We start from the raw sequence: 13124 nt of genomic DNA, 5'->3' as shown, positions 1-13124 counted from the left end.
GAGGATCGTGACTGTATGTCAATCTTCTCCACTCGGTCCGGTTCTGCGCCATATGTACCGCTCCCCATATCTGGCCTCCAGTCACCTCCTTGAGTTGGTCAACCCATCTAGCTGGCGCTCTTCCTCTAGCGCGCTTCCCCTCCATCTGTCCGAGAATTGTGAGTTTCTCCAGGCTGTGCAATGAGGATCGCATTATGTGCCCAAAGAAACTCCGGATCCTTTCCTGGCACATAGTCAGCAGGCGCTTGGTGACCTTCAACTCTTCGAGGATGGAGACATTGGTTCTCATAGCTGTCCAAGGAATGCGTAGCAGCTTTCTCCAGCAATACATTTCAAACGCCTCAATCTTTTTGCGTTCCTTTAAGAATAATTAAATAATAATAATATTTTTTTTAGAATGTAGAATAAAATGTCATTTCAAACATCTTTCATCCTGGAAGACATTCGTGAACAAGAGTCATGAGTAAGTACTGACTCGGTGGTGCAATGTTTAGAGCCCCTGACTGTTACGCCAAGAGTCGTGGTTTCGATTCTCACATCGGGCAAACAGGTTTATATGCTGTTTGTCTGGGTGTTCTATATATTTAAATGTATATAAACATGTATGTCAGCCTCTGGTGCCCATAGCACTGGGAATCATAATTTGAGACCGAATGACCGTGCGGGATTTGTGCCCAATTATTTGTTATTATTATGTGTTTATTTATTTTATATGTTTTTATTATGTGTTTTATATGCAGGATGGGCCAGTGAAACGGTTGATGAATTGACACAAACTTGATTTTTTATTTTGTCTTAATCGTTTTAATCTATGTAACTGAAATATAAACGTCTTTCGCCTTCAGAGTTATATCGCGTCTGTCTGCCGTCGCGTCCGGCAACTACCCTCTTCTCGCTTAAAAAATTAAACTAAGTGTTCCGCATTCATTTGCCGTCTTTCTTACTTCCTAACACGATATCTCCTATTTCTATCACTCAGTTGTGCTCCATATCTGTCATCCATCGCTACTGTTCCGTTCCGTTACTACATTATTATATCTGGCTGTACCGGATAACTGGAATTGTATCGACATAAGTAGACCGCGTTGGACGGTTAAAGTTGGAGTGTTTATTTCGGAGGCAAAGACTCGATTGGGTTACTGAACTTAAAGGTTTCTTAAATAAAACTAAAATGCTCGTTATTTAAATGTATACCGAAATGTGGTTGCAGCCTATTCGCTAGCTCGGCCCGATCAAATTAAAAACGTTACCTAATGAAGGATTGTGATTTTTTGCCCGGATTTGAAAAAAAAAAGGCGCGTCGCCCTATAGACTGAATCAATTATTGCGTTACGTTGACTCGGTGGCGGCGCTCTGTAATTCGATCCGTCGGTAAATGTTGATCTGACCACGGCACGTCCAGCGCTATTGGTGCCCTCTCACGCCCAACTCACTGATCCACTTTTCCACATTAACTCTGTACCCGGTTATCAGATTACGCCTCATGTGGACTGTGAAAATTTCATTGCGGAGCACGAGAGGCACGCCTTAATGCGATGTCGATACCGTCGCGCGCTATAATCAACTTGTCTTTTACGATCGAATTTCGAGAGTACAACAAAACAAACAATATATATTAAAATTATGTATAAGCCGATAACGAGGTGAGTTTCTTGTCGAGAACGAAGCAAATTTTAGAAGTACGGAGCCCAAAGCAGATTGTGCTAATTAACCTCTTGAACGTCTCTTAACGATCGACTTCCACTCGGAGGGGGTTATTCTGGAAAATGCGGCCTATTGCCTGAATTTATAATCCGTGATAATAAAGTTAATCCTTCAATTATAAGTTATTAAGATATTTGAAAATAAGTGTAAGTGTTAAGAACAGTGTCAATGTACATTTTCACAAAAAATCGTTAGTATCAGACACGCTTACTTTTTTTCAGATGCATGATATTGATTTTATAGTAAAAAAGATCCTTTTACTTAAAATGGTTTTTTTTTGACTGGAGATTTTCTCAGTCAGAAACTGTAATCTATTAAGGATGGTTAAGAAGCGAATAGTAGGGGAATGGTGTTAAATTTTTCTATAATCGCGTTTGATGCACTAACATATCCCTCATCCTTTCTCGTCGAATTTCCTATAGCGAATAGTCTAGGATAATTTCTAAAGACTACAATTCGCTAGATCTCTATTGAACTCTATTGAGAAAATGTATTGATATTGATAATACTCTATTGATATTCGATATGAAACATTTGCGGAGATGAGACGATATGAACGTACCATGTCAAAGAAATAATTTTCTGTTTAGCGGAACGTTAAGTTAGAATAGTTTTCTTCATAACTTAACGTGAAATTCATTTAGTTTCCCGCATAACGCGCACTAACATCATAATGGAAATTGAAGTAACTGGAAAGTGTTTGCTCTTTTAATCTGATTAAAAAGCGCTAGCGGCCCATCGTAATTATTACATTCAGTGTACTGAAATTAAATGGAGCGGTAACACTGAGTGCTTAAGAAGAAACATGAGCGACCGGTAACAGCTATTAATTATACTGTACAGGTCACGCTAAGGTTTAATTTTATGGGTCCAAGTCATTGAATCACTCCCTTAGGATCTGGATCATTAAGTGGGTAAATGGTTAATGAAAATAGAATGAGCACTAAACATCGAAGCGGAATTTCGCCAGTCACCTAGCCGTCGTTAAACGTTGTTATCGTCGCGATTAAGTAACAAAACAACTTGGCTCGGAGGCGTTGCGGGGGGCTGCAGTGCGGGGCGCGGGCCACGTCGCGAATAATAATCTCACTTTACGACAGCACCCGAGTGAATCAATAAAAACACTAATAAATGCACAGACGTAATCCGGATCCTGCAACGTGGCGATTACCGGCACTAACGAGATCGTAAAGACGGATCTTCGATGCAAGGCGAGGATTACGCAAAATGTAACTCGCTGAATGCCGAATGGACTTAGGGCTGTTGTGAGCTGCTTTGTTGAACACGACTGATGTACATGTGCAGAGATTAACACAACTGATTTGCTTCAAAATGTAGAGTAAATGTAGACAGTCGAAACGTTTACCTTTGTACGGCTATCATAATATAAAAACTCAACAAATATTACAAAAACACCTTGAGTAAACCTAAAATGCCGCACTGGATCCATTATTCTCAATTTGCACCAAGTCGTAGGAAGGGTACAGTTGCGCCGCCAAGCTCTGCGGGTGTCCCCCTTGATTAAACTGAGGAAGTAAGAACTAACAATTTGTGTGCATTTCTTCCACTGATTACAAGTTTGACTAGCACGGAACGGATGCATCAGAAATCGCATTTATTACTGTCATATATACCATGTAATATGTATTATATAATTTGACAATAAATCCAAATAATCAAAGCAGCCCTTAAACTTTTAATGTCGCCTAAAACGTCACTGTTTGAAAAACGACAAATCTAGTTTCATAACTCACATAAATATTCATATTATATCGTATTGTTAGTAAAAATCTGTAACCAAGTATTTATACAGTATCTGTACTAATATTATAAAGCTGAAGAGTTTGTTTGTTTGAACGCGCTGATCTCAGGTACTACTGGTCCGATTTGAAAAAAATCTTTCAGTGTTAGATAGCCCATTTACTGAGGAAGGCTGTGTAAGATCACGCTAAGACCAATACAAACGGAGCACCAATAAAGAATGTTTCAAAATCGGTTTTTTTTTCTTTCTACGTAAATGAAGTCGCAGGTAAAATTTAGCGTTATGCCAAAGTAACTATTCCACGCGGATGAAGTCGCGGGCAAAAAATAGTTTATAATAAAGATTTCATTGACATTCATTGGTTAAAAAAAACTTTAAAAAGTTATTAGTTTAGTAGAGTATTAGTAGTTATTAGTAGAGTGCGTAGACAATCAATGTTTGTTTGTATAAAATCATGTTGGTAACATCAAGGATAGCAGACAGACATTATTTTTCAATTATTATTTTCCTTTTTATTAACGTCCTTTGGCCTAGAACGCTCATAGCATCACTCGACTCTACCTGTGGGTGTCGTAAACGGCTACTTTTTTTTTTTTCTTCCTACCTTAGCTGATAGCCTTGAGAGGCTATTTCAGCTTCGTCCTAACGTTTGTAGGTGAGCTCACGGGGCTCAACCGGAGAGTTGCTAACACTGACCCTAGCAAGAGCAGTGCTTCGCAGAATCTACCACCGGATCGGAAACGCGACCCACTGAGAAGATCCGGCGAGAAACTCAGTGGGCTGTGTCTATGGGTTAGTTCGCTCGTCGAGCCCTTCGTCGCAAGCGACGGGTTCGACGAGGACGGTGACCGGTGGCTACTAAGGGATTGACTGAAGCACGGGCAGTAGTATTCTCAGCATTATACCAGCGTTTAGCTCGAAACAGACTAAGCTTGCAGTAATTGTTGTATTTTTTAGTTTGGCCATATTGAGATCTCGAAAATAATTATTATCTTTAAAACCACTGCCGCTCATTCTAACTAACCAGCTTAAATTGGTCTAATCTAGTGTATGTAAAAATACAGTCAAAATTCTTAAATTAATAATTTCGTGAAACAACTCACACCTATAATTGCTTGGACGTACTTTAAAATAAACTTATTTTATGTGTATAAAATATTAAATTATTAAAATCTATTTACCAAGTTTTTCGTGAAAAAGTAACAAACATTATTTGCCACATTTACTTTATTTATTCACATTTATCCATCGAAATTATTTATCCTTCCATTCTACAAACTTTTGCATCTATAATATTAGCATATTTTGATTAAGAAGATTTACCTACGATACATCAATTACTTTATTAGTATTCGCTTGTAACAACAGAGAAGCGACTCATGTTATTACGAAATCATAATACAAATTTTTATTGCTTTTTGAAACCACTTCCATATCAACCGTTCGTCTTTACAATTTATATTGCAGAATATTGACTTAAATTGTGAATAATATTAAAAAAAAATTTATTCATAATTTGTTGATTCCCGTAGAAAGTTTTTTTTTGATTGTACACTGCTGATACATCCGCGGATCACCTGTAGTTTGTATTTCCGGTTCGCGAATTGGTATTGACACTTTCTAACTTATCACAGAGCGCTACTTTATGTATGTGAATGTAGTTAAATTTATATCTACTTTTTGTAATAATAGTTTTGTCAAGTAAAGAAAAAAACTAATCCGTATATTTATCGTAGAACTAGCTGACCCATCAGACTTCGTAGTGGCTCAATCGATAAATAAAAGACCTAAACTTTTGTATAAAATAAACTTAAAACAAACAAAAAGAATCCGTCCGACGGGGGACACATCAAAGGGAAAACAAAAAGCATTTTCATATTTATCTACCTTTTAAACCTTCTCTGGACTTCCACAAATATGTAATTCAAGACCAAAATTAACCAAATCGGTTCAGCCGTTCTCGAGTTTTAGCGAAACTAACGAACAGCAATTCATTTTTATATATATAAGATATACATTTATTCCGTACAATAAATTGAATTCTGCAGCAAACGATAAGTGAGAAGAGCAAAAACAATATTTCATTATGCCGTCTTATGTACGTAAATACTGCACTGTTTCAATAATTTCTCACTGATTCCGTTTCCGATGGAGGCAGCGCGTGCCTGTCGCCCATCTTCGGTGATCTTCGCGTAGTGCCGGAATTAAAATTAATAGAGGACCGTCGGCGTCACGTCCACGGTCCGACCCGGCCCGGGTAATTTGTTTACTCGTCTTGCTCGGGATTACGTCGCATGCTCCGTTGAATAGGTAACTGCCGGTGACTTTTTGCAAGTGCCAGCGAAGACTCCACTGTGCTCCTAAACCTAGTGCTTATTAATTTAGAATCATCGAAAAAAAAGGTCACAATAAAATTGAAACAATATTCGTTAAGACTTTTTTTGCTAATAATCATAAGCATATTGGATATTAATAGCGATTATGAAACTTTATTAGTACCACAAAATTAATATCAATCTTACGTTTCCAAGTCGTCGTGGCCTAAAAGATAAGACGTCCGATGCATTCGTATCTAGCGATGCAAAGGTGTTCAAGTCCTGAAGGCGGGTATCAATTTTTCTAATGACATACGTGCTTAACAAATGTTCACGATTCACTTCCACGGTGTAGGAATAACATCGTGTAATAAAAATGAAACCCGCAAAATTATAATTTGCGTAATTACTGGTGGTAGGACCTCTTGTGAGGCCGCACGGTTAGGTACCACCGCCCTGCCTATTTCTGCCGTGAAGCAGTAATGCGTTTCGGTTTGAAGGGTGAGGCAGCCGTTGTAACTATACTCAGACCTTAGAACTTATATCTCAAGGTGGGTGCCGCATTTACGTTGTAGTTGTTTATGCTCTAGTAACTACTTAACACCAGGTGGGCTGTGAGTTCGTCCACCCATCTAAGCAATAAAAAAAAGAAGTCTTATAAGTTCAATTATACGTTAAGTCGAGACGAAGTATAGACGTCACCATGTTATAACTCGGAGCAAGAGTTAATTGAGCGACACGGTTATGAATAGATTCGGTTAAACGTTGCCGGGTCGAGTGGCGGGCGGTTGCCGGACTTCCGATAGTCCCCTAACGTGTTTATTGTATCAGTGTCGGGCCTCATCAAAATGCAAATAAGGCACGCCCTGCCCGCGACGCCGGACAGTTGTCCGCCTTCTATTGAGTTATATTCCTACGTCTGATGGCCTATTGTTTCGTATTATTCGTGTCTACCATATCGAAATGTTTGCCAATATTACCCGAAATTTAATCCTCAACTTAGAAATTTCTACATCCAAGCACGTACTTGAGCTTTCAAATGTCTCGAGACGAAATTCCCAATCTCCTTACGTTTTCAAGTTGAAGACACTTGGTCCTGATAAAGCTGCTTAAATGAATTGCCTCGTCGTAGTGCTGCGAGACCGATGCATGTGTGCGGTTAATAAGCTCGTGGCGGGTGCGCTCAGGTTTCGGTCGTTAACGTGTAATTGTTGGCACCTAATTAGTTCGACACCCGACGACTCGTCTCTGGTGTCGCTGTCACATATGACCCGCGATACTTAATGTGACAACGAATTTCGTGTTAACCTCGACCGTGGGCTAGCCGTGCGGCGTGTGCTGTGCGGTGTACTTGATTAGTATGTGGTTATAACGACGGAGGGAAAATCTTCCACCGAGCGGGTGATATTGCTGGGTAGACCGACGGTCCGAATCTCGTTCTGCGAAACTTGTATATATGCACGCTTATGTGAAAAATTTCGTAAGCGTGATTCAGGCGTCTGTTAATTGTCTTGTATTGTATGATGGCTACCCGGCACAAGTATTTAAACCGTAACTAAAGGCTCAAAATAGTTTACTCGATCAGTAAGCTCTTTTGAGCCTCGAAAGACTTTATGAGTGCATGTTGCAGCGAGCTTGCAGTAAGCTCAGTCGGGGTGGTCTCGCATCTTACCCATTTCTGTCGCAAAAACGTTACGCGTCCTATTTGAAAAGGGTCCGATAGCAGTTTTTCTAATATTATTTCGATTTGAACCTCTTATTGCGAAATGGGCATCGCGAAGCGTCTTTCGATTCCCATGAGTTCCGTATATAGACCGTAAGCTAGTCTGCCTATCTACTCCATTAAAATGCAAGTTTCTAAAAATTGTTAACACCTAAAAATGTTTTGTATCTGCAGATTTGATTTTACCTTTTTAAGATTTTATTAAAAAAAAATGGAACGATCAAAACACTAAAGCAGCATTATTTTATGATATTTTTGCAAACGGAGAATACAGCCGGATTATGTATCCATCTTGAGATGGAAGTGTATAATAATTCTATCGTTTCAATGAATCTCGGGCTCAGACATCGTTAAGAGCCCTCGTATTTGTAAAATAGTCGAAGAAGTACTTCTGATTTGAAAATATTTCAATAATTTATTTTTAGATCATAAGTAGTAGTATTATGCGCTTATGAAGGAATCGTAGCTGGAGAAAGCAAACTGAATATATATTTTTTTCTTTCTACAGGAATGGAAGCCATAATGTCAGAGTTTTTCAACGATACCACAACAGCATTTTACATCATCTTGATCGTTTGGATAGCTGATCAGTACGACGCGATCTGCTGTCACACCGCCATAGCGAAACGGCATTGGTTAAGGTAAGTCATTTAAGGTCTCATTCAAGTCTCTCAGGCGAATAGCAAAAGATTCAACTGATAAATTCGATTTTTTTCCTACCTATTCGCTAGTAGCCTAAGGTGCTATTCCAGCTAGGCCCGGATAGGTAGGTGAGCTCACGGGCTCAACCCTTTTTTTTTTTCGGGCCGAATGTCGAACCTCCTACAAGGTCCCCGCGTGAGGTCCCATAATTGAGTGACTATAATTATCATTCCGTTCATATAATATATTTTTATTACACGACAGTTTATGTTTTTAATTTTCTTACGTCATATTTATCGAGTTGGGAAAAGACCAATTCATTACTAGTTTTGCTCGTGGTCCGATCTCACGTTACATTCTTAATCAAAAGGCGACTGAGTACGAAGCAATTTGGCTGGTCGTCCGCGAGGGCAATAAGGAGGAACGCTATTAAAACAAGCGCAAATAAAGCAAATTGAAAACGGCACCGCTGCCCCCTCGCAACGAGAGGGCTAGTTCCACCCCTCCTGTCCTCTTGGCGTCCTGTAAAAACAACGCCCCTAACGTCTCGAAATACCTCTTGATACGAACGAATTCTAGATTTAAATCCGGTGTAAAATTCTAGCATTTTTTTTTGAAAACTACACAACCACTTTTCCAATGACTTGTAAATAAATAATATTAATTTTAAATAACGTAGGTGAGCAGACGAGTTCACGACCTGATGTTCGTGTCCATAAGAATGAAACTGTCAATGCTGCGGCCCACCTTGAAACGTAAAGTCGATGACCTTATTGCATTACAATAACGGCTATTTTGTCTTTCAAAGCGAAATACACGCTTGTTTAACGGCATGAATAAAAAGGATAATATGTAATCAAACCGGCATTCAATTTTTAAATTAATTCAAAGTATATAAAATATGTTAGTTTACTGAATATTTTTCGAATAGATAATTTTGAGTTGAATCTACTCTTTTGTGTCCACGAACACTTTGAACTAACTCTCTTTGAATACTTTGAATACCAAACGTGATTTTAAATTTTCTTTTAAAATAATATGTCGAACCAACGTCGACGTCGCCGCTTTCTTTGTCAATTTAATTTCATCTGCGTTATCTTTTATAACTCTAGCGTACTCTACGATCCTTTGTACGGCGTTCGCTTGAGTAATCGTGTAATAAGAATATAAAAAAATATGCAATTTTCCGCTTACTTGAAGACGCTGGTTTACTGCAAAAAGGAGATCACGTATTTCATAATGTTGTTCAAATCGTAACGTTGTGATGTATTAATAACAGTAGAGCTCGCTGGAAACTTTAAAAGAAATATCTGGCCACTGTAATAATTTTATACTAGTAATTCTTGACGGGTCGTGATCGAGCTTAAAAGCGTAGCTTCCCGACTAAGCGACTGATAAGAAATCTTGTTTATTTGCCATACTAATGAATGATAATCATCGAGAGATTAATAATTGTGTCAACTTCTGATAAATCTTATGATGCGTTAATTTTTTTGTTGGTTCGATCGGATTCTATCGGATGCCGGACATTAAAAGCAATATACTTACGTATTTAGTTGTGAAATAATTCTTCTATATGACATACATTACAAATTAACTAATTTATAAATTCAAACAGCTGATACCGCTGGTGACATGTTGTGTACCAGAACGTGTCACTGTCACCAGCTTTCTTATGTTTGCCTTGAAACAACTATGCATTGTGTATTAAATAGTAGGATATCAATAAATTAAAATATAAATACAGATACATACATACAAATAATATACTTTGTACCCCTTTTTACGAAAATAGCACGGACGGAGGAGTATGAAATTTGCCACATTTATAGAAAATATAGAGAAGGAGTGCAGATTGCTAATTTTTATTAAAATTATACATAAAAAATGCATTAAATCAATAAAAAAAATAATTACACACACTACCGTGTATTTGACACACACATGCATGCATACTATTTGTTTATGTTCAAACTTTTCTTATTGCTTATAGTCTGTGGTTAAATTGAGAATAGATTAAATATTGTTTGTCTTTATTAATATTTGTCTAAAGTGTAGTCTTGGCAGATTCGGTGATTAAAGAAGTATAATAATAGTCTTTGAAAATAGAATCATAATTGTGTACAAACTTATAATTTCACTTAATTATAGTCGAATTTCGGCTACCGGGGGACCACTAGTAATACTAATTCCATGATTTCCAAAGTCGTTTTAGTTGATCACGAAATTATGTTACCGCAAATAATTAGGTTTTACACAAAATCGACCCACGAAAGCTATATCGTAACACTTCGCTAATGTGTTAATAAGTTTTGGGCGATGTTTGGTAAGGGTTGACCGTCGGAGTGATGCGGTGGGTCGGCGGCGATGCGGTCGCGGCGTAGTGACGAGCTCCCCGCATAAATCTCGGCGACCGCCAATTAAGGTTCGACCCGACAGTTTGTCTACGATGCCGCCCTGATTGCTATTACCCCGCTACATGTGTATACACTGTTCGACAGATTGTAACTTCGGTGGCTGGATTAGTACTATATATTTGGACGAGTCACAAATATAAATACGTAGACAAAAGTAATTACGTGACTTGAATACTTTTGAACTTATTGAAAATTAATTTTGTAGCCAGCGATACGTTTTTGATACGATGGAATTCAATTTAAAGCTACTTTTTTTATTGCTTAGATGGGTGGACGAGCTGACAGCCCACCTGGTGTTAAGTGGTTACTGGAGCCCATAGACAGCCACAACGTAAATGCGCCACCCACCTTGAGATATAAGTTCTAAGGTCTCAAGTATAGTTACAACGGCTGCCCCACTCTTCAAACCGAAACGCATTACTGCTTCACGGCAGAAATAGGCAGGGTGGTGGTACTCACCCGCGCGGACTCACAAGAAGTCCTACCACCAGTAAGTACGCAAATTATAATTTTGCGGGTTTCATTTTTATTACACGATGTTATTCCTTTACCGTGGAAGTCAATCGTGAACATTTGTTGAGTACGTATTTCATTAGAAAAATTGGTACCCGCCTGCGAGATTCGAACGCCGGTGCATCGCTCAACACGAATGCACCGGACGTCTTATCCCTTAGGCCACGACGACTTCGAATTCAAATTCGAATTTAAAGCTACTTAATATTAATAATGATATGGTTCCTATTTTTATTTATTATTTATAAGCCGTGCGAGAGTTGACGCGGTCGTGTCGTTAGGGGCGCGCGTCTCGTGTGTCATTTTAAGGATGTGCCAAATTGAAGGCTCCGGCGGCGGGCGTCATCGCGAGGGGAGCCTGATTTATGCTCTGGGTCCCGGCGCGCCCTCGTCTTCGATTAGAGGTTTGTTCACTCGGCCGAGGTCAGTTTTCTTATGAGTACGTCGACGCGATATTATCGGTTGCTTTTATTACGGGTCTCGCAGAAATAGCGCGTTAATATTATGTCATGTGTGTATGTTCCCTTAAAAACTTGTTCCTCTATAGTACTGTTACTTTTATAATGATATTGATTTTTGACGTGACAACGTCTCATAATTCGATGGAGCCGGCTGCACGCACGAAAAAACATGACTCATGCGGCGTTACCTCGTTCTGAGGCGTATTTTCTTATGACGTTGTCACGTTCAACTATCGTCAGTAAACCGACTTTGCAGACATCCGACTTTTTTTATTGACTATACAGACAAGCAACAAACTTCATAGTAAACAGTAATAATAACACAAAAGAAAGTATCGGACTCTTTGCATTAGTCATAAGTCTGAATGTATTATTATTTCATTTGTCTTCGGTGAGCAGTTCAATTCAATAAATTTAATTAATATTACGTTTCGTTTCTATGAATTGAATTCAAATTCAAATTCAAAATCATTTATTTCAACTTAGATGTCAGTATGACACACTTGTTGAATGTCAAAATACAAATAACAATGTTAACTCTACCATTGCTATTGAGTATTCATTGTCAAATAGATACGTTGGTATTATTGTATTAGCCCTGCCATTATGCGCACAAACGGTTTCAGGTATTGATTATAATTTAAGAGTTCTGTACCTTACAATTCGCGATCGACTACCACTACGAAGAAAGAGGTTGTAAATTGACGTTTATTCATATGTACGTAATTAGTAATATGGTATAAGTAGCGTGTAATACCGCATGTGTCAGTACCTTTACAGGTCCGGCCCACCTATTCCTATCACGAAGCAATAATGAGGTTTGACGATATGATGACAACAGCCTACTGAGTTTCTCATTGGATCTTTTCACTGCTCTTGCTAGGGTTGGTATTAGCAAATTTCGTCACGTTGAGCCCGTGAGCTCAACTATCCGTCCACGTGAGCTGGAATAATCCCTTAGACTACCAGCGAATAGGTAGGAAAAAAAACAGGAAAAAAACCACGACAGCTGTTATTTCATCCGTCATCTGCTTCATTTCAACTGTGTTAAACGTGCCACGTATACCGGCTCTGAGCTAAGATTTTCCTGATATTCAGATATTGAATAATAAATCTTTTTTTGCGCTTCGACTGAAAATCGATTAACTGTTTACCTGTTAGAATTACGCCTTCTAGGAATACGCGCAAATGGGCCGTGAATTCGTGTGCCCATGGAAACTAAGAAGTTTTTCTAGGAACTGTTTTTTTTTGTGTGTGCCTCATATTGTTGTCATCAAAAGTTATTTTTCATTTTTTGTCATTTTTTACTGGTGGTAGGACCTCTTGTGAGTCCGCACGGGTAGGTACCACCACTACCACTGCCCCGCCTATTTCTGCCGTGAAGCAGTAATGCGTTTCGGTTTGAAGGGTGGGGCAGCCGTTGTAACTATACTGAGACCTTAAAACTTATATCTCAAGGTGTATGGCGCATTTACGTTGTAGATGTCTATGGGTTCCAGTAACCACTTAACACCAGGTGGGCTGTGAGCTCGTCCACACATCTAGGCAATAAAAAAAAGTTTCATCGATAAACTAACAGCTCTGTAA

The 13124-nt window shown here is 38.7% G+C and overlaps 1 protein-coding gene across 2 annotated transcripts in view; it reads left to right on the top strand.

Moving 5' to 3' along the window:
* The window catches only part of LOC101745638 (membralin), a 103672-nt gene that overhangs the window by 46816 nt on the left and 43732 nt on the right, over window positions 1-13124 (top strand). For both annotated transcript variants that reach the window (XM_004933353.3, XM_004933354.5), the window contains exon 9: window positions 8013-8145. In XM_004933353.3, coding sequence (XP_004933410.1) covers window positions 8013-8145 — 133 coding nt within the window. The remainder of the gene's footprint in view (window positions 1-8012; window positions 8146-13124) is intronic.

The sequence above is a fragment of the Bombyx mori genome, chromosome 19, assembly GCF_030269925.1.
Source record: "Bombyx mori chromosome 19, ASM3026992v2".
In the NCBI taxonomy this organism is placed as follows: Eukaryota; Metazoa; Arthropoda; class Insecta; order Lepidoptera; family Bombycidae; genus Bombyx; species Bombyx mori.
The sequence above is the reverse complement of the archived record's forward strand: the minus strand, read 5'-3'. Positions and strand labels throughout refer to the sequence as shown.